General features: G+C 44.4%; 1 protein-coding gene across 4 annotated transcripts; it reads left to right on the top strand.

The window, feature by feature from the left end:
* The first annotated feature begins 16492 nt into the window (after positions 1-16492).
* Positions 16493-21427, top strand: SPRY1 (sprouty RTK signaling antagonist 1). Of its 4 annotated transcripts, XM_059698089.1 has the most exons (3): positions 16493-16632; positions 17210-17460; positions 19189-21427. In XM_059698089.1, exon 3 carries the CDS (start codon positions 19244-19246, stop codon positions 20201-20203), a length of 960 nt encoding a protein of 319 aa, XP_059554072.1. In that variant the 5' UTR covers positions 16493-16632; positions 17210-17460; positions 19189-19243; the 3' UTR covers positions 20204-21427. The 4 variants fall into 4 exon arrangements, with proteins under 4 accessions (XP_059554072.1, XP_059554073.1, XP_059554074.1 ...); XM_059698090.1 differs by lacking the exon at positions 17210-17460 and having other exon boundaries at positions 16500-16632; XM_059698091.1 differs by lacking the exons at positions 16493-16632; positions 17210-17460 and adding an exon at positions 17607-19062.
* Positions 21428-21957: the final 530 nt, after the last annotated feature.

Raw genomic sequence — 21957 nt, 5'->3', positions numbered from 1 at the left:
ATAGAGAAAATATATAGAAAATACAAGGAATAGAAAACCTACATATCAGGACTATGGGATACAGCAAAAACAGCTTGTAGAAGGAAACTTCATAGCCTTTCATGCTTACATCAATAAACAAAGAGTGGCAACAAATTAAGTATCTTAAGCACAACTTATGCTAAGAAATAAAAAAAAAAGAGTACAATAATAAGAGCAGAAATTAACAAATTGGAAAACAGAACAGCAGTAGCAGATACCAATACATACAAAATAAATCTATGGAAAATACAATAAAATAGACAAATAGATAGCTGAATAGTTAGTTCACAGGAAAGGAAATACACCCAGTCTTTAGTGTGCTCTGAAAAGATGTCCCGCCCTTCTGCTACCATCAGGGAAATGTCAAATAAAACCACACCTAAGTGCCATTTTTTACTTATCTGATTGGCAAACATTCAAACACTTGATGACACACTGTGTTGGTGAGGCCTGGAGGAAAAAACTCTCTTTTAACAGTTCTAATGAGTGTGAAAAATCGTGCTATCTTGGTGGATGGGAATTTGGAAATATCTAACAAAATCACAACTCCAAAAACCTCACCAATCCACTTCCAGGATTTCATCCTGCGGATATGTTCCTACAAGGATGAACAAGTTTATTCTTTGAGGTATTTCTTGTCATAGCAAAATATTAGTAAAATCCTCAGTGCCTGTGTTTCGGTAAGCTATAATCATCTGTGAAATAGTATACTATGCAGCTGCAAATCCGAGGAAGCTCTGTAAATGCTAGGATGGAGAGCTCTCCGAGATATAACGTTAAGTGAAAAGGGCAAGGTAAAGAATAGTGTGGATGCCCTAACTGGTTTGGCTCAGTGGACAGAGCCTCGGCCTGTGCAGCGAAGGGTCCCAGGTTTGATTCTGATCAGGGGCATGTACCTTGGTTGCGGGCACATCCCCAATAGTGGGTGTGTAGGAGGCAGCTGATCGATGTTTCTCTCTCATTGATGTTTCTCTCTGTCCCTCTCCGTTCCTCTCTGTAAAAAATCAATAATATATATATATTTTTAAAAAGAATGGTGTGGAGACTATGTTACTAGTTATATGAAAATAGTGGGCTAAGTGGAAAAAAGATATCCTATATAATAAAAGGGGAATATGCAAAGCGACTGAACAGCAGAACAACCGGTCGCTATGATGTGCACTGACCACTAGGGGGCAGACGCTCAATGCAGGAGCTGCCCCCTGGTGGTCAGTGCACTCCCACAGGGGAAACACTGCTCAGCCACAAGCTGGGCTGACAGCTGGCAAGTGCAGTGGCCTGCCTCCACAGTAGCGCTAAGGATATCCGACTGATAGCTTAGGCCAGCCGTGGGCAAACTACGGCCCGTTCGGCTGTTCTATCCGGCCCGCGGAGCCGAAAGAACGGAGGGTTCTTTTGCTCTCCCCTCTGCTCCTTCACCAGCAGCAGTGTTAACATGTATTAGTTCACACAAACACTCCATCCATGCTTTTGTTCCGGCCCTCTGGTCCAGTTTAAGAACCCATTGTGGCCCTTGAGTCAAAAAGTTTGCCCACCCCTGGCTTAGGCTCAGGGAGTGAGCCTAAGCCTTCAGTCAGACATCCCCCGAGGGCTTCCAGACTGCAAAAGGGTGCAGGCTGGGCTGAGGGACGCCCCCACCCTCCCAATGCATGAATGTCGTGCACCAGGCCTCATAATTCCTTGTGTGAGCAGTAAAAAATTCTGAAAGGGATATTCAAAATGTAATAGCTGTGGTTCCTTATTTGGAAGGATTAGGGACTAGGGAGATAGGGCATTACACATTTTTGCACTTCTGTGTTTTGACCCATGTAAAAATCTCATGTAATAAAAATATTTTAAATAATTTTTAACAACATGTTATTATTCATGTATAGAAGTACCATTGGGTTCTGTATGTTGATCTCTCATCAGTTATTAGTTCGTGGACTTGCTGTGCAGACAATTGTGTCATCTCAAACAGAGACAGTTTGGGTTTTTTCCTTTTTAATTTGTTTGGCTCATGATTCCTTGTGTGAGCAGTAAAAAATTCTTTCTTTTTCTGGCCTTTTTGCAGTGACAAGAGCTTCCAGCTCTGTGTTGAGTATGAGTAGTGAGAGTGAACATCCTTGCCTTGTTGCCAGTCTTAGAGAAAAAGCATTTTGTTTTCAGCACTAGGTAGATGATAATGGCAGGTTTTTTGGAGACACTTGATACCAAGTTGGGTGAGTTCTTCTCATTCCTAATGTGCTGAGAGTTTGCAGGGCTTTTTAAAATCATAAAAGGGTGTTGGATTTTGTCAAGTGCTTTTTCTGATATGCTGATGTGATTTTCATATTTTACCCGGATTATACTGATTGATTTAAAAAATATTAAACTGATCTTGCAAACCTCGAATAAATCCCACTTAGACATGGTGTATAAATCTTTCTATACATCACTGTATTGAATTTGCTAATTTTTTTTTGAAGATTTCTACATCTGAGCTGCTAAGACATATTGGTCTATAGTTTTGTTTTCTGTAATATTTTGTTGTTGTTGTTTTTAAATATATTTTTATTGATTTCAGAGAGGAAGGGAGAGGGTGAGAGAGATAAAAACATCAATGATGAGAGAGAATAATTGATCAGCTGCCTCCTGTATTTTTGGTTTTGATAAGAGAATAATACTAGTCTCATAAAAGAAGTTAGAAAGTGTTCTCTCCTTTGCTACTCTCTGGAAGAGATGGTACCACAATAATGTATGTAAGAGTGTTTTGCAGCTGTTAATGCACTTGTTTAATAGTTATTGAGCATCAGCTCTATGCCAGGTAATGCTACCCTCAGCCAAGTCCTCCCCACTACGCACCAGCGCTTGGCTCTACACACCCCGTGAGCTTTGCATTCTTGACAGTGAGTCTCACACTTCCTTTCACCAGCACGGCATGGCCATCCGAGTCCTCCACATCCACCGGGCTTTTCCAAACTTGCAGGACTTGGAACATCTTTGTCACTTCCTGGCCTCTGCTTTTGCTCAACCAGGATAGCCTGCCTCTCTCTCCCCTCTCATCCTCCAGCCCCCGGACCCCACGATTGTGACTGCAGCTGCCTGTGTCCCCCTTAGTTCATCCAAACACTGCTGACTTGTCATCCCACTGGACCTGTAAGGCATGTGAGGGCAGGAACTGAGTTTTTATCTTCTTCATCCCGCAGCGCTCACTTAGCACCGTGCCTCAGTGAAGTTTTTTTTTTTTGCTAAATGTATGAACAGCCCCTAAATCCTAATGTTTTGCATTCAACCTCTTTTTCCTTTTATTTTTTTGTTCTCTCCCTTAGGGGTTCTCTCCATACATTCAACCATCTGCTCTGTGCATGAGACTCAGACATCTCATTCGCACGGTTGCGTTCAAATATAACTTATTCTTTCCTGCCAAATGAGCTCCATTTGAAATGTGGTGTAGTGCCTTTTCTGCCTCCTATGAGCACAGAACGTTCATGTTGCCTTTCGATCTCTGGAATCACAGGTCCCAGCGGCTGCCACGTCCTATGAATTGCCCCCCTCTCCAATGCCTTCTGTTTCGTTTCTGCCTCACCTCCTGCACGGCGACTCTAATAGCCTCCGAACAAGTCTCCTCTGGCCCCTTCCCCTGTCACCCAGCTCCGCTACAGGACCGGCTTCCACAGCAACCACCACGCCATTACCGGGCTAGTGGAACTTCTAGGGCCCCCAGGGTCTTCCGCCACATGGGCTCCTCCTCAAGTGTAACCCTCGTCTGCACTCCCAGCCTGCCCGCCTGGCCCCCTCGGCTGGAACAGGACCCCTGTGTGGCAGGATCATGATGCCTGCCCTCCAGTAGCCCTTGACCTAATCCTGTAAAGAAGGGAGGAGCTACACTTCCTGCCACATAGCACTGCACACAGTGTGACTGCTGGAGGACCACTGCCACACTCAGTAAGTTCTTCTCAAAGCGGTCATTGACCGACCGATGAGAAGACAGAAGGTAAAGTGTAAAACAAACAAACAAGGTGAATGGCGAGGGCAGTAGTCTAGGAAGCGGCTGACCAGAGTGCTAAGGAAATGCCAGTGTTGCAGATGAGGTGTTGGGGAAATAAAAATAAGAAAAACATTTATAAACTAAAAAGGGACAAAGACTTTTTTTTAAAAGGAAGGAAAGATAATAAATTTTATCTCTTGGCAATGGAATGTTTTAATTTACAGTTTTCATTCTGGCTTCTGGATTTGGCTTAAAGCTTAAATATTTTGTTTCCTCATTTCTAGACCAATGCTAGTGTCTCTTTCTTTGCCTTTTTATAAAGTAACTATGTCTACATAGTGTGAAGTAGCATCACCATGAAGTATGAAAATAGAAATCGATTCTGGAATAGACATTTCCCAGTGTGTCCAGGAAAGAACTTTAGAAAGGTGTATTCACGAACACACAGATAACTTTACATTCCAGGTGTCCTACCAAGATGTAGGAATCATGTACACAACACACAGTAAGACTTTCAGAGGAGCCTGTCTTTACAAAGGAATTGTAATGCAAGTTCCGCTTCTTCTTCCTATTACTTTAAATAGACCGAAAACCTCGGCTTATTTGTTTATTATTTATTCATTGTACTGTTTGATTCTATAACTGTGTGTAGAATACAAAAATATAACTATGGAATACATGGGTGGTAACGGGGGTCTGTACTCTTTATGTGATGTGGATTTAGAGAAAATGAATCAGGAAGAAAAGTCTCTGATTTTTTTCCATCTGGAAACCACCTCAGGTGCCCGACAGGAGGAAATCATGACGCAGACATTACAACATGACGAATACTATCTATTATATTCTCCTGTTTTACTCAGAGTTAAGGTTTCTTTTTAAAGTAGTATTGCTTTCTATATAACTAATAGTTTAAAGAAAATGATGTTCCTATTTTAAGAAAAATATAAGAAATCCCCTTATAACCCTGACCTAGATCGGGTAACTACAAATCCACCAGGCGTAGATTTAACCAGATTACCTCTCCCTGTCTTAATGCCAGGGGAAGAGGCGAGATAGGGAAGCAGCCTGGTGGGCAGATGAAAACGAAGGAGAGGAGACAACGCCAACCTCCTCCCATCTGAGCCCCATGCAGCTCCTTCCAAAACATGTAAACCTGCTGTCAGACTAACATCATGTGAGCTGATTTGTGCAAATGATTGCAACTACTTTATAATTAAACATCTAGGGAATTACAGATGTGAAATAGATATCTCTGTACATACCGGGGGTTTAATTACATCCTGGATTAAAAGAAATTTTGACCTACGATTGAAAACAGATGGCCAGTCACCTCGGGTCCCAATGGTCGCTTTGTAAGCAAGTGACACTGGATTCTGTGCCTTCAAGAACATTTTCCTCCACCTCATTGTTTTGCCAAATACTCATTAAAGAAGAAACACAAAGAACTACACTGTTGGGTCTCTCCTGGGTTTCTTGGATGTTGGAAATCAGCGGATTAGCCATGTTTGATTGGAAAGCTGTCTTAAGCATGCACCCTTGTGATTCGCCCCTAACCTGAAAGGAAACAGCTGACTTACTAAATCACCGAGTTACTGCTTGTTCTTTATTCCTACTTGTGAAACTCCCAAATCTGGAATTTAGATTATGATTTGTCTCATTTTCTACCTTATGTTTTTAACTTCATGCAAATGAGCCAATCGTGTGAGAAGGGGATTTATTAGATATTCTTATCCCTATATTGTTGGGGAGACAGTGAGAAGCCCCCCAAAATAAGATACAACAATGTGTTTGCACTGAGAAATACACAAACAATTCTTGTTAATACTTTGTTGATTTGATTGTTACAGAACACAGGAGGAACTTGAATTTCCATCCTCATCAATGAATTAGGTTCTTCCTGTAAGAGAGGGACCTCTGGTAATTGCGCACATGCGTGGGTTGAGCCTCAGGACTCCACAGGGGCTGGGGATGGGGGGCAGTGATGTGCACACAATGTCTGCACGCATGCCTCGCCGTCTAGAAGGAAAGATGGACTTTAAACAAAGTACTCATCGTCAACAAATAATTAATTACAGTTGTGCAAAATCATGCAAAGCAGTACAGCATGTTGGAACATCCTGTAGCTGAAGGAGAAATAACCGGCAAAGCTTCTGAGGTTAGCAAAACCTCGGCACATTCCAGGAACTAAAGGAATCCCAATGCGGCTGCAGCACCAAGAACCAGGATGTGGCCGCAGCGAGAGGCAGCAGCCAGATCACAGGGGCCCAAGGCCATGCCACAAGTTGGGATGGGAGACTGTGGACAATGGGAAGCAATTGATAAGTTTTTATGTTAAAAAAAAAGTGACCAGTGTTTAGGGAGTTCACACTATAGAAGCTATTCTGGACAAAAATGATACAAAATGTTGATACGTGTCGTTCTGGAATCAGAACAGTCGAGTCTTATTATTTGAGAGGTACATTTCATAAGGCCATAGGTGCCATTGCTGGTTGTCCTCTGATGGCTCTGGGCAAGTCAACTGAAAACCTCTGGGAAGGATTCCCCATTCCAGATGCCATGAATAACATTCCAGATTCAGGGGAAGAGGCACAACATTAACAGGACTTCGGAAGAAGCTGACTCCAGCCCTCATGGAAGACCTTGAGCGGTTCAAGACTTCAGTAGAGCAAGTACTAGTAACTGCAGATGTGGCAGAAATGGCAAGAAAACTAGAATCAGAGGTGGAGCCGGAAGCTGTGACTGAATTTCTAGGGCCTCATGATGGAACTTTAATGGATGCGGAGTTGCTCTTTATGGATGAGCAGGGGAAGTGGAGATGGAATCCTTGCCTGGTGCAGGTGCTCTGGAGGGTGTTGAGTGACAACAGACGTTTGTAATATGACATAAGCTTAGTTGATAAAGCAGTGGCCGGGGTTTAGAGGAGAGAAGTGCTGTGGGTAAATGCAATCAGATCACACCACATGCTGCAGAGAAATCATTCATGAAACGAAGAATCAGCCAAAGTGCCAAAGTTCACTGTTGTCTGATTTTAAGAAATTGCCACAACCACCCCAACCTTCAGCAATCACCACCCTGACCAGTCAGCAGCCATCAACATCAAGGCAAGAGCTTCTACCAGCGAAAAGCTGACCACTCACGGAAGCCTCAGCCCCAGCCTCAGCTGATGGTTAGCATTTTTTTTTTTTTTTTTTAGCAATAGAGCATTTTTAAATTGAGGTACGTCCATTCTTATTTTAGACACTAGAGGCCTGATGCACTAAATTCGTGCAAGGGGCTCAGCCCTCACAGCCCCAGCTTCATCTGGAGGTCGTCCGGCTGGTCTAATTAGCATATTATGCTTTTATTATTACAGGTAATGCTATTTCACACTTAATGGACTGCAGTATAGTGTAAACATAACTTTTATAGACACTAAGAAACCAAAAAATTTATGAGACTTGCTTTATTTAGGTCGTCCTTTTATTTATGTATTTTAAATATATTTTTTATTGATTTCCTACTTGTGAAAATCCCAAAGCTGGAATTTAGATTATGATTTAGAGAGGAAGGGAGAGAGAGATAGAAACATCAATGATGAATCATTGATCGGTTGCCTCCTGCACACCCCACACTGGGGATCGAGCCCATAACTCGGGTATGTGCCCTGACCGAAGCAAACCATGACCTCCTGGTCCATAGGTCAACGCTCAACCACTGAGCCACACAGGCTAGATTGTCCCTTTATTGCAGTGGTCTGGAACCAAACCTGCAGTATCTTCGAGGTAAGCCTGAAATATCCTTGAGACCAACGTTCACAGCATAACCTTTCTACGACACTGCTGCAGAAGGGACAGCCTCAGCCCCAGCCTCCTCGGGCGAACCCTGATCGCTGCTATGATGTATGCTCAGGATCCTGACTGTCACAGGGAACCGAGCGAGAGCCAATTAGTGATGTTTGCACAGGGCCTTATAAAAATACACCCGTCAAACAGCACACTGTCATGGAGGGCAGGGCCACTCATTAATAAAACTCCTACCCAGGATCAAGTTCTCTGGATAGTGTAAAAAAAATCTCATTAATCTCATTAATTCAGAACCCACTTTGGAACTGGCAATAATTCAGACCTGGTAGATGTGATTCTTGTTCAGTAGAAAGGTCACTGTTCAAAATAGAAGGCAGAACCCAGAGTGACTGTATTAAATAGTTATGGGACAGTAAACTGCTGTGAGTTTAACTTTACTCTTTCTGGAACTTTAGGTTTTATATGTAGTATACAAGGCATACACCTCTGTTTATTTTTGAATGTTACTTACTGTTTAGACTTTTTACCAGTTAAGACACCCCTCTCTTCGTCTTCCAGGATGTCCGTTCCCTCTCCTTTCCCCCTCACTTCCTTCACCTGCAAACCCAAAGCCCCAGGGAGCACGTGACTAACCACAGACCCACCTGTCACCAGAGAGAAAGAAAATTCAGGGGCAAGAGGCTAATCCACACTGTGTCAGTGAGGTTTCTGTATAAAATTAAACATAAAGCAGGTAAAAGATGCAAGTGCATGTTAAAAAGTAAAAGCACACATTCATTTCAAATGCATCTCCTGACATTTGCTATTTCCTCATTTTTAATAAACATCTTACTGGGTATAGTTGTTATGATTCAACACAAATCCCCTAGAGGCAGAAAATGCTCCCTGCCCGACAAATCACGATATTACACATTTCAGGGCAACGGCTCTGAACACTTTTTGGCTCTGATGGTTTTGCTGCAGTGAGAATGCAGGCGGTTAAAGATGGAAACGGAAAGGTCTGAGCCAGGGGTCCTCAAACTACGGCCCGCGGGCCACATTTTACTTCAAAATAAGATATGTGCAGTGTGCATAGGAATTTGTTCATAGTTTTTTTAAAAACTATAGTCCGGCTCTCCAACAGTCTGTGGGACAGTGAACTGGCCCCCTGTTTAAAAAGTTTGAGGAGCCCTGGTGAGCTAAGGGGTGCTGGACATTCCGTTTCTGTGATGACATCTGCATAGACACCACTAGGGGCACAAGAAAAGGGGCTTATCGGGTGCACATTGTTGTCAGAAAAGAGCAGATTTCTTATGCATTTAGTGCCACACAGAAAATAAATTTTAAAGCATGATATCATATTTGTGTATATATCATGCTTTCTTGGCTAAACGGCGACAGGGCAAGCAGTTTAATTACCTGCCCAAAATCACCCAGGAATTGCATCCCATAATCAGGTAAATTTCACTCATTTCTCACTTGGGTTTCATATAATCTACCTAGGAACTCTATTTACCATATCTGATCATCAGTGCTGTCCCATTTTTTCCACCTAACCCGTGTGTGTGTGTGTGTGTGTGTGTGTGTGTGTGTGTGTGTGTGTGTGTGGTGGGGGGAGGGATTGCAGGGAAAGGTGTTAATAAGAGACAGAACTTTCTTTTATTTCCAGATGTCTCTTGATTGAAACCTCTGATTTGTTCCTGAATTCAAAAATAGTATGGAATTAAAAGGTAAACTTGGGATCTTAAATATAGCACGTCAAGCACTAACATGCACATGGACACCATGGGCCCTGAGCAGGAATCTGTCTCACAAAGATACTGCACGTGAAATTCCCTGAGGTGGGAAGGTGAAAGGAAGAAGAACACAGGAAAAACCAGAGGAGCCAAAGCCCCGGTGAGTGGTCTTGGGTGGGAGCAGTCTGCTATTCCCTTGGATCATTTTTCCGACGACACGTGGCTTCGCAAGCAAGGTGGGGAGGAGGACACCAGCGAGATGGTGAATAAAGCCTTCTCTCCTCTTCCATAACAGCAAGTGTTCCCCTCTGAGCCATCGCTCATTCTCCACTGTCAAAAGAAAACAAGACTACCCATCTCTTCTGCTGATTTGGTTTCTGAAACAAGGAGTGGAGTGGCCCTTAGAATGACCACCTGGTGTCCTCTTTGACTCTGGATGCTTTGGGAGGCATCTAAAAGTCAAAGCCACTGTGCCTGCCCGAAGCTACACTCTCAATGGAAAGGTAATGAAGTAGTGATACTGACTTTTAACCAACACATTTGGACGAATGTATCCAAAAGGTGCTTATCTACTCAAAGTAGTTACTTAGAACCGGTACAGATGCTCCTGCACGTAGGGTGGGCAATATCTTGATAAACCCATTGTAAACTGAAAATATCGCAAGTTGAAACTGCATTAACACAGCTAGCCCACCGAGCATCATAGCTTAGCCTCGTCCACCTGGCATGTGCTCAGAACACATACATTAGCCCACAGTTGGGCACGATCCTCTAAAGCAGTGGTCAACATGAATACCCATTTCCAGGGCTCAATCACAGCTTCCAGGTTTTGATTGAACTTTGAAATGACTTATTTTCAACAATAGGTGGCGTTTCATAGGTTTTTGGCTCGTTGAAATGCATTGGCTATGTGAAATAATCTCTGCTACATATTTTAAAATGAATACAAACCATAAAGATTCATAAAGTACTTTGGTAATTGACAGAAGTTGTATCTGCCATATTTATGATCACAATTAAGAGTCTAAGAGATTATCCAAAAGAAGCAGCTCTAATGTACTTTCTGGAAATATGTGTAAGGATAATGCGTTTTTTGTGTCTTGTGTGTGTGTGTGTTTTACTTTTCTACTTATTTTCAACTTGTAAATTGCTATTCAGTTACTTTTTAAAAAACACGTATCTGCTTTTATTTTACTCTTTATGATCACAGAGTTTACAAATTTTATAGATGTGCCTGTTTATATTTGCAATGACCTTTATCTTCACTAGAAGTAAAATGTAAAAGATTAAAAATTCGAGATAAGTATTGAAGTGATCAGGGCTCATTAAGTTCCGTTATCTGAAATTATTGGCAGTTAGCTTCTCCATAACACACACACACACACACACGCACCCCACAGCATTCAATTACTTAAACCTAAGCGTTCAGCCTGAGAAAAACAAAAGTAAAACTGAATTATCTCGAAACAATTAGAAGACAGATGAATTTAGTATTTGGGGATGGAGCACCAGGAAAGGGGGACCTGAAGCGTTCCTTCATCACACTGGGTGTTCAAGGCGATGATGACACAAGCATTTACACAGAGCTGGGAAGCTCGGAGAGAGCTGCCCACGGGCTGAGCCCACCTGCACTGTGATATGGGAAGGCAAAGTATTGCTATTGCTTCGGGTTATTAATGAGAAAGCGGGCTGAGAGGAATAAGTAAGGCTCACCCAGCCAGGAAGTGACAAAGCTGGGACATGAACTCCACGTCAACTGACCCTACGTCCGATGGCCTTTTCTCAATACCATGTCATCTTCACACTTGGGTTGTTATGAGAAAATGGGGTATCTCAGCTGAATTTATAGACCATGACACAGAAGAAGGGTGTAGTAAAAACTCCGAGTTTAATATATACATCCTATCAGGATTACAGACCGTGTGAAGTGTTTTTATAAGTGGAATTATTTAGGATGTTCCAAGAGAATTGCAAATCAGAGAAAACGCGATCAATTCTCTTTTAAAAAGAAAACCTCTTGTAAGTTTTCTGTGTTTTCTTTTTTTCAATATTAGGCATTCTGATAGAAGACATGCCTAGATTCACTCATCAAACGAATATTGTACTTTTGTTTTCCCATAGAAAGGATAAACTATAGCCTTTGGCGTAGGTTATTTCAATAGGAATTTTAAAGATTAAAGTGGGCACGACTTTTAAGTTGTTTTTGTTTTAATGAAAACATGGTTTTTGTTTGTTTACTCTCCTATCTGTGGGGGCAGATACACGTTTAAATTGAGCAATGTGTTTATGCACTTGTCTCTGAAGATGAAGCTGGCCGTAGGCAGAAATGGAAATGGGAGATTAGTAACTTTTGCCGATCAGAATCAAAGGTAACACCAAGTGGTCATGAAAAGGGCCACTCCACTGCTTGTTTCAGAAACCAAATCAGCAGAAGAGATGGAAAAACCTGTTTTCTTTTAAAAATGAAGAACAAGTGAGGGCTCGGAAGGAAACACTATCATGGAGGAGGAGAGAAACCGGTGTTTATTCTTCAATTGTCTAGAGAAGAAATGAAGACTGTACCAGAGCAAAGGTGTGCCCTCAAACAGTCCTACCAGGTGCATTTAATTAGTGAGATCCTTGCTGTATAGAAGTGATACAGTTTGTCTAACTTGTCACTTTGATTCTCTGCAAAGGAATATGACACTTAGGCACCAATTCAGAGCCCTTCCATCTGCATGTCTTTCTTTTCCTACAACTTGTAGAAAAACAGTCACTTGTCACAAAGGACACAAATGGCGAGGTGTGGAATTCGAGGGCTGACAGAGACCCCACAAATCATTCAGTGTAATTTACTCCATGTATTGCTGGATGTACCCACCTCCAGAATTTGAAACTAATACAGAACATTTGTATTTCAAATAGGGCAGGATGAGAATTACGCTTATGAAAATGAAGAGAATGTTTATGGAAAATTTACAGAGTATGTTGGTCTATTTCTGTCAACTACAAAGATTGTTTACAAAAGGAAACTGAAAATAAAATGGCCTGCGCTTGCCAGCTTTTCTTGGGAAGCACAGTAATAATAGTGACTATTGCCCTAAAAGGAAAGACTTCGTTTTGTTCTTGGCCCTTCATTGGTTTATTAGATACTCATAAGCTAACTCACCAACTTCTGTGATTATTTTTGTTTGCTTCTCAACAAGATAAAAGATTGGGTTTGTTATCACGACTCCGCAGACACATTACAAGAATTACTAAGGTATTATTTTTCGAGAGCTTGGAATACATTATGGGTCTGCAATTTTGGCATATAACGTAGATAAATGAATAAGTTAAGCCTCTTCGTACTCCACTTTTTTTTTTTTTTTAAATCACTAGCAGTTGGGTGGAGTTACTGGATTGTTTTTTCATTTTACCTTTTTTTTTTTCCTTCAAAAATCAAATCAGCAGGAGAGATGGCTGATCTTGTTTTCACATGACAATGAACAAGTCAGGGCTCAGTTACCATCCACTTTATTCGTTTAGATATATCTTACTATAGTAAACTGAAAATTATTGTAAGACTTTCCCAAGGATATTTATTTACATTGTTTTTCCTTCTAAGAATTTTATACTCCAGCTATATAATTGTAGCCAAGGTGCACAGTAATTAAACTTACTAAACAAAAAACACTATTTTAAGCTGAAAATTTAGAATTTCTATAAAGTCTTATAGTTGTAGGCAATCAAAACGAAAGGGGGATTTTATTAAATGTCTTCTAGATCCAGGTGGCAAGGCTATCCCTCTATTTATTTGTAATCTAGTATTAAAAAAAAAAACATATTGGTGTATTTTAGTGCTAAATGATGTAAAGGGTCACTGGTCAACTTTGTGCAGCATAGTATTTTATTTCTAAATAGAATATGACCCATGTATAGATAGGTGTTATAGATAAAATGTCTCAGGTTTTATAGATTATTATAATTTAAAAAGTCTTAATCTCATGGAAATTGTAATTTCAGACATCTATGGTGGAAATAGTCGGAAGTTTATTTGTGATAGGAATCTATGAAACCTATTTTGTAGGATTTATGGAAGTAGAATGTTGAGTGCTCCCTCTCCTGGTTTTATCATATTGGTGAACTGACCTTCCATCCCAAACGGTTGCTGATGGCTGAGAAAACAATTTTGAAGAAACAAATAAGGTCCCATGACATGATATTCTATTTCTGATTTGATGATTACACATCGATTCATAATGGTAAAAAAGGCTATCCATCATTAAAGTTCATTACATCCCAGAATATAATGAGATCTATGAAAAAAATAGAAGATGTTTATAATAAAGTTGATTTGTATCTTTTTAAACAGCCTACTTTACTACAATTTAAGAGAGTAAGAGTAAGAGTAAAGATGATTCTTGGTCTATGCTTTATTCTTGCTGATGGCCTGAGCACTGCCCTCGGTTCCTTACAGGTAATTCCAAAGACACCTTAATGCTCAAACATGCGTAGTCCAGTAGAGAACAAAACTAGTTTCAACAGAATCACTTGTTATTGTGAAGGAGATGTAAAAATTACTTTGATCTGAAAATTTCAAAAACTCAGATTTATATGGGACTTAATCCTAGAGTTTTATTTTGTTTGCTGAGAAGACTTTAAGTTACTTTTTAAATGTAGTACCTGAAGAAAATATTTCCTTTCCACTTACTATGTTTTTTTTTTTTTTTTACTTTTAGCTGTCTTTTAAAAGTCTCTGAGGAACCTTAAATTTTACATTAGTTAGCCTAACTGCAGCATTAAGTGTGATTTTGATAATAAACATCTAAAATCTAGTTGTTTCAAAGGAAACAAAAAGCAAGTTTCCTACTGGTAAAAATTATTTTTTAACCCCAGTGACAAAAGAATTATAAAGCTTTTTGGTAAATTATTTCTATTTTAATTGGTTGTCATTTAGCTAATTTAAAAAAATAAATGGGCTGCGCTTTTTTTTTTGCGAAAGTATACAAATATATTACAAAATTTAAGGAATTTGGAATTTTAAAATTTGATTGATTTTTTTAGAAATTATATCACAAATCAAGATGATAAAGCAAGTATGATAAAACGGACAGCAAGAAATTTCAGCTCCATGACATACTGTTATACACATTTGCAGTAAGGAGTCCACCTTTCAAACCTTCAGGTTTTGCATATTCTGAACTTTGCTTTAAATAGGAACTGTAATATTATCATCTTTTTATATCAATATACAGTTTCTCTCTAGCTGATCAGAAGCGATGGCTTCACATACAACGTTTTAATCTTCTTTTATGCTTCAAAATTATTTTCTAACTCAACTTTAAAGGTAGAATCCATTTTTTTTTTTTTTTTTTACTGAGATAACTGAAGATTGATGACTGAATTTGAAGGTATTTTACGGCAAACTGCATTTGCAGGATTGTCAGAGGCATCCTTTTAGAGGATGTTTACTGCATGCGTGTACAGTGCAACATTTCCAAGTTGGTGCACTTATAACGAAAGAGGAAACAACTGTGGGGGAAATCCTGTTCCAGGTTTTCAGGCAGCCATGTGATTGACACATGATATCACGGGAGGCGTGTCTTGGAGTGGAGGTGGAGGTGGAGGCGAGGAGCTGAAATTGTGGGGAGCTAGAGTGGGATTGCTCTGCGAGGCATGCGGTGGTTTGCAGAGTGATAGCAGCAGAGTTCCCTGCCCCGGATGAGGAGTAGCTACGGCCGCTGTAAACGTGTCTGAAAAGCAATTTCCAACCTTTGCGTTAGGTAAGAGCCGTTTTCTTCCTCTCCTTCTGTAGGCGTCTTAGGTAAGATTAGGTGAGAAATGTTGGCTTTTGCAAGGAACTGAATGTTTCTTTGAACTCGCTTTATAATGTGGTTGCGATTCGAATTTCCAGTAGCTTTCCCACTGCTAAAACCAGTGCTCTCAAAGTAAATGCTATGGCGGGCGGGGGTGGGGGGAGCGGGGGGGGGGGAAGAGGAAGAAAACCCGCAGGGTCCCTTTGATTTTTTTCCCCCCTTATCCGAGAAGTAACAAGTTTAACCTCTGAAGCGGTCCGGTGTGTGGCAAACTGGGCGGTTTGTGCGGAAGAGGGGCTGGCTGTCGGCGTGTGGACCAAATGCTGTTTGTTTAGGCATTGTCGGAGAAGCAATTGTTTAAAACCTGAATTTCCCGTCTCTGTGTATTGATTTCCAATGCGCAGAGGCGTTGCTTGAACGCTGTTTGAACTCTTGGGCATTCCGAAGGGGCAAAAGCACTTCGGCAAAAACGTGCAAGATTGCATGTTACTGTGGTTCTCTGCTGACACGCCGACTGTGCGCCGGCCTGTCAATCACCGGGAGCAGCAACAGCCAGCACATGGCAGCGGGCGGCGGGCGGCCCGCCCCGCGTCCGAGCGCCTGGAAACAGGGAAATTAATGTGTTTTTATCTCCAACCCTCGGGTGCAGGCTCCTCGGCTGATGACCGGGAGGTTCGGAGGACTGGGAGTGACCGCTGGCCCCGGAGGCTGACCTGCCAAGACCGCGGCGCCCGGGACGCGGCGCCCCACTTGCGCAGAGCGCGGATCGGGACGGTGCCTGGACCTGCGCGGGCCGGACGACGCCCCGCCTCTTCCCCCAAGAGAGCCCCCCAACCTCGTTCCCTTCACCGCCCCTCGAAAAGAGCGGGTAAAAAGGCCCACCCCCACCCTCACCCCGGGGGAGCGGCGGCCTCGGCCTCTCGGGCGTGCGCTCCCGGGCCCCATCGCAGACGCCGGTTCGAGACTCGACTCGGGCCGCGGAGACTCGAAAGTCCGGGACGCGGAGCTTGCCCGTCCACGGCCGCCTGTCGCGCGAGCAGCGATCGGCACCGAGAAGCCCTCCGTTCCGCGCGCGGCGCGCACCGACCTCGCCGCCGCTCCCCTGCTGCCCGAGGGTGCGGAGCCTCCTAGGGGGACTGCGCTCCGGCTCTTGGACGGGCCGCCGGAGAAGAGCCCAGAGGCGGATGCTACTGAGCCGCGAGGCCAAGGCGAGCAGTGAGCGGGCTGAGCCGGAGCCGTGAGCTCCGCGGCCGGAAGGGGGCCGCGGGGAGCGCTCCTGCCCGGCGGCGGCGCGGGCCATGCCCCCTCGCCCGCCCCGCCGCGCTTGATGCGGCGCCTGCCCGCCGCCCGCACCGGGACCTGGGCCCCCCGCCCCCGCCGCGGCCTAGGTGAGTGTGGGGCGGGCGGGCGGCAGGTGCGGGCGCGGGCCAGGGGCCGGGTGGGCGGAGGACAACCAGGCAGGGTCTCCGTCCCGTGTCCTGAAGCGGCGGCGCCATGGCCCGGGCGTCCTTTTGGGGGAACCCTCCACGTGAGAGGTGGATTCGAGGAGTCTTATGGGGTTACTTCCCGGAGGGCTCGGAGCTTTTGGGTTTGTGCGGGCGTCGGGCTTTCTGTGGCGGGGTCCCCGTGCGACGGGACACCGGGCAGGGCCGTGAGCGCGCTCGCGCACGCGCATGTGCGCGCGTGTGTATTTGTGTGCGCGCGCGCGCGTGCGGTGAGCAGACCCGGAATTCGGGTCCCCCCCAGACAGAACCAGCCTGCGTCCCCCAGCCCCACGTTCTGCCTGTTTGCCAGCCGCGGAGCGGCGAGGACTGCGCGGCCCCTTTAAAGGGCAGCCCGCCCTCCGAGTCATGGACACCTCCGCCTCCGCCCCCCCTCACCCCCCGCCCGCTGGAGCGGGGGAGAGAGCTTGTTTTCATTCATAACTTTTTCCTTTTCCTTCCTCTCCGTCAACTATTTATTCAGCGCTCCGGGCTCGGAGCGCAGAGGGCGCGCTCCCCCGCCGGCCGGGCGCTGTGGCGGCGCTGCGCTGCGGCCCCGGCCCCGCGCCTCCGTCCCCGGCCCCGGAGGCCGCTGTGCGTCCAGGTGCAGACGCGCGCGGCGGACCGGCCGTGCCGCGGGCCCGCTCGGGATCGGTGCGCCCCCGCGGTGGGGACGCAAACCGGTTTTGGAGAACCCACGGCGGTCCTCAGTGTATGAGCGACTTGTCCGAGAAGGTATCGGCTTGGGTCGTGTTTTCGCGGGGCGAACCGCTTGCCCAGAGCCAATGAGCATGTTGTGGGTGGTGGTGGTGGTGGTGGTGGTGTGTGTGGGGGGGGGGTGGGGGGGTGGGGGAGGATTGTACCTGCTGCCCAGGGAGCCTTGCTTCAGGCCAGAGGTGGCTCGCTCACCTTCTGCTGGCTTTCCCAGCCAGCGGGGACTTGGTGACCACAGCGTGCCTGGGGTTTGTACACTCTTCACATCCTTCTCCATCGTGTTTCCTTCCTGTTTTCTGACACACTCTGCTTTCCAAGCCCTGGGTTACCAAGTGAGGAGTGATGTGCGGTGGCGACGGGCTGGTTTTTCTCAGCCTTTAGGGCGCCGGGATTGAACCCGGCAGGTTGTGCGCGTGTTGGTCCCCATGGACAGAGAGGACGAATCAAGCAGAATCTTGGGAGGAGGGAAGGGACCCCCAGAAATGAACATACAAGATATTCACTCTAGTTATTAGGTGAAATGGACTTCTTTTTGCTTTATTCCTTAAGCTGGTGGTGGTTGTATTTTTATTTTATTATTTTTTTTGGGGGGGGCTCAAAGTGGCAGTGGAGAAAGGGCATTTTTCTTTTCATTCTTGAATTGAGTGGAATCTGTAGACTCCGGAAGGAATTTGTGTGAGAAATATTCTAGTTTACCACTAATTGAAAACGGAAACGTTTTTATGTTTGGTCGTTTGTTTTATAAGGAATGCATAATAAGTGAGAAGTCATTTACTGTTGGTAAGGAAACGCAACTGCTCATTTTTATCAGGGTATTGCCGTACTTATTTTATTGCAAGCAGCATGTTAATTTGGAGTTGGCAGTGCTTTTGAAAATCAGGCTGTCATGTCAATGCAGATTTTTAAATTAGAGGAAATACAGATAATTGAAATGGCCAGGATTTCCTCGTACTGCTTTAAAGGCCTGACATTTGTTTGTGCATGAAAAGTTATCTTGTTATGTGAGTGAGCCCTTATTTAAACTTTAAAAAGTCTTTTCATGATTTCAAATGTGAATACTCCAACATGAATGGAACTGTACATTGAGGCGTGTGTGTGTGTTCACACACACACACTATAAACACGCAAGAACTGCTATCCTCGTCTGTATTCATTTTGCGTCTCGTCCATGAGCTAGCTTGAAAATCCTGGTTGCTACAGAAAATGACTTCTCATTTGGAGACTCCCTTTTAGTTTGGGATCTCTTTTTTAATGAATGAAGTATATGCCTTGACTAGTTTCTTCATCATGAATCAAATGCTTGTAACAGCAAACAAATGGCACAAAAGCAGCAGCACCAAAGCCGTTTTTAAGTGGGACTTTCCTTTATGGAGGTGAACTGATGCTGAGCTCTCTATTCCAGTGCTCATGCTCAGTATTCCCTACAAGGGCGTATTTTCGTTATTTGTTAGTTTCACCAACAGGAAGGCATTCCTTCTTGATTCTGCTTTTTACAAGTTGAATAGCCTAATTTTTATGGCATGGGGTCTCTTGCTCGCATTCTTCTTCCATGATGTGGTCCTCGGCCTCTCCTGGATTGGACTCTGGCCAGAACCCCAGCATCATTGTAATCCACTGATGAAGGTGATCATTACCAGGTGCTTTAGGCAATTTGTGACTTGACAGGGTTTCTCCCCCCGCACCCCCCTCCCAAAACACTTCCTGTCATTTATTTTCTCTCTGTCTTTTTCATGTTCGATTTCCTTTTAGGATTTCAGATGCATGCCAGGTTTCCACTGATTGCCAGAATTCGAGATCACTACACATGGATCCCCCAAACCAGCATGGCAGTGGCAGTTCATTGGTCGTGACCCAGCCGCCCGCCCTGGACAGCCGGCAGAGGCTCGACTATGACAGAGAGATCCCACCTGCTGCTATTTTGTCCCTAGACCAGATCAAGGCCATCAGAGGCAGCAATGAGTACACGGAAGGGCCGTCAGTAGTGAAAAGACCTGCTCCTCGAACAGCCCCGAGACAAGAAAAGCATGAGAGGACTCATGAAATTATACCAATTAATGTGAATAACAACTACGAGCATAGACCTGCGAGCCACCTGGGACACGCGGGACTCTCACATCACGCCCGAGGCCCTGTTCTGAGCAGATCTACCAGCACTGGGAGCGCGGCCAGTTCTGGGAGCAATAGCAGCGCATCATCTGAGCAGGGGCTGCTGGGCAGGTCACCGCCCGCCAGACCTATCCCTGCTCATCGGTCTGAAAGGGCCATCCGGACCCAGCCCAAGCAGCTGACGGTGGATGACTTGAAGGGCTCTTTGAAAGAGGACCTGACCCAGCACAAGTTCATCTGTGAGCAGTGTGGGAAGTGCAAGTGTGGCGAGTGCACGGCTCCCAGGACCCTGCCGTCCTGCTTGGCCTGTGACCGGCAGTGCCTCTGCTCGGCAGAGAGCATGGTGGAGTACGGGACCTGCATGTGCTTGGTCAAGGGCATCTTCTACCACTGCTCCAACGACGATGAGGGCGACTCGTACTCGGATAGCCCTTGCTCCTGCTCCCAGTCACACTGCTGCTCTCGGTACCTGTGCATGGGAGCCATGTCTCTGTTTCTACCTTGCTTACTCTGTTACCCTCCTGCCAAGGGATGCCTGAAGCTCTGCAGGGGGTGCTATGACTGGACCCACCGCCCGGGGTGCAGATGTAAGAACTCCAACACTGTCTACTGTAAGCTGGAGAGCTGCCCCTCCCGGGCTCAGGGGAAGCCTTCATGATTTGGGAGGTGGGTTGGACCTCTTGAACTCCTAACTTTCGAGCTGTGGCTGTTGAAAAAGATGCTATTTGATACTGATTTTATTTTCTTTACGACTTTCCCATTTCCTGCCTTCTCTCCTTCTGTTCCCAAGGCTTGACTTGTGGATGGTACCCTCTCGTGGACAATCAATGAGAATGGACTGGGTCCCGCTCAGGACGAGAGCCTCTGCCACCCACCGAGAGGGTGTTGGGAGCCACTGGCTTGGGGTTTTTGTAGCCTTTTTGGTCTGCAAGCAACTTTCCAAAGTTGCCCACACAACAACCGCCCCCCCCCCCCCCCCCCCCCCCGCTCCACACACACACACCCCTAGGGGACAGTGATTGACAGCTGTTTTTGATGGGGTTATTCTGGGAGCAGGGAAATTGGTGTTTAAAAAAGCAACCCTTTAATTGCTTAAATAAGCTATGTATTCAGTCTCTCTCCAGTTAGTGCCGTCTTCCTAGCATTGGACCCTTAAGTAGCACGGGGGATATATTTTTGTTATAACATAAAAGTTTTCCTTTAACCACTGCCTTCTTGCCCCTCAGAGTTCCCTCCCCTCAGTTTTGGCATTGTCTTATGTAGCGATGCCATGGTTTTGTTTGTTTGGTTTTTTTTGTATGGAATGTTAGATTCACTCTACAAGGTAAATCTTCACATTGGAGATATATTGGTTGTCTCTTGCTGATCTTTATTCTAGCTTTCTTATTCGTGAAGGTCTCAGCTGCCTTCCTTCCACATCCCACACCTTTCACCAAATCTCTCTTGTGTTGAGGGCACCTGGGTTACTGAAGGTGCTATTTATAGCTCATCAGTCTGCAGGTGTCAGAGAGGTATGCTGCCTGACGTGATCTTGGCTCCTGAATGGTCCCTTTGCCTTGGTTAGTTAACAGCTGAGTAAGTCTAATCTCTTCTGTGTTCTCATTGCCTTAGCCACAAATTGTGGTGCTTTTTGTATATTTTATGTATAAATCACAAAGTTGAATTCTGACTATTTTTAAGACAAAAGTCTGTTAAACTTTTTTATTGTAAAGAATATTTATTATGCGAATCTCTATTATTTTATGATATTTATTGCAAAAGACTGTTGAAATGTACTCATGTCTGAATATAACAAAATATCAATACATAACGGAAAATAAGGTGATACGAAGAAAGTACATATGTTAACTATAATGCAGAAATATATTAATTAACAAAACTGTCTCTGGATTTCTTCATTTATTGGCCTGTACTGTTATGGTGATGTTGGTCATTTGCTTTGACTGGTCATGCACACTCATTTAATTTCTTTCCCTTAATATCCTGAATCTAGACACAGGTGACTTCAAATTTTGAACTAGATGTTTCCTGGAAAATGCATTAATCAAAATTTGTAATCCAAATTCTGTTTCAACAAATTCCCAAGTGAGTTGCTATGAAGTAAAAATGTAATTAGTATAAACAATCACTCCCACTTTGGCTGTTTTGTAAGCAAGAGGCTTTGTGTAGGTCTTAGTGTCTTGGAATGGCCCATATCTAGAAGTTCTTAAAAATATTTATCTTAACTCTTGGATTAATCAGAAGTTAGTCTTCATCAGCAAAACTTAAAAGGATTTAGTTCGGCAGGCATGCTAGGAGTCTCAGGCACTGTCGCTGTAATAAAACATTCTAGAAGGCAGAGTGCACCAAGGGAGTAGTTCCCAATAGCAGAAAGATGCTTTAAAAATATTCCTGTCCCTACCTTTTCGTGTC

Source organism: Myotis daubentonii, chromosome 5 (genome assembly GCF_963259705.1).
Source record: "Myotis daubentonii chromosome 5, mMyoDau2.1, whole genome shotgun sequence".
In the NCBI taxonomy this organism is placed as follows: domain Eukaryota; kingdom Metazoa; phylum Chordata; class Mammalia; order Chiroptera; family Vespertilionidae; genus Myotis; species Myotis daubentonii.
Note: the sequence above shows the minus strand (reverse complement) of the source record. Positions and strands in the feature narration are given on the sequence as shown.

Bases quoted from the DNA above. Each gene is read 5' to 3' on its own strand.
- SPRY1 (XM_059698088.1), top strand. From the start codon at position 18,847: ATGCTCAGTATTCCCTACAAGGGCGTATTTTCGTTATTTGTTAGTTTC. The intron at 19,077-19,188 runs GTGCTTTAGGCA...ATTTCCTTTTAG, and splicing joins ATGAAGGTGATCATTACCAG to GATTTCAGATGCATGCCAGG.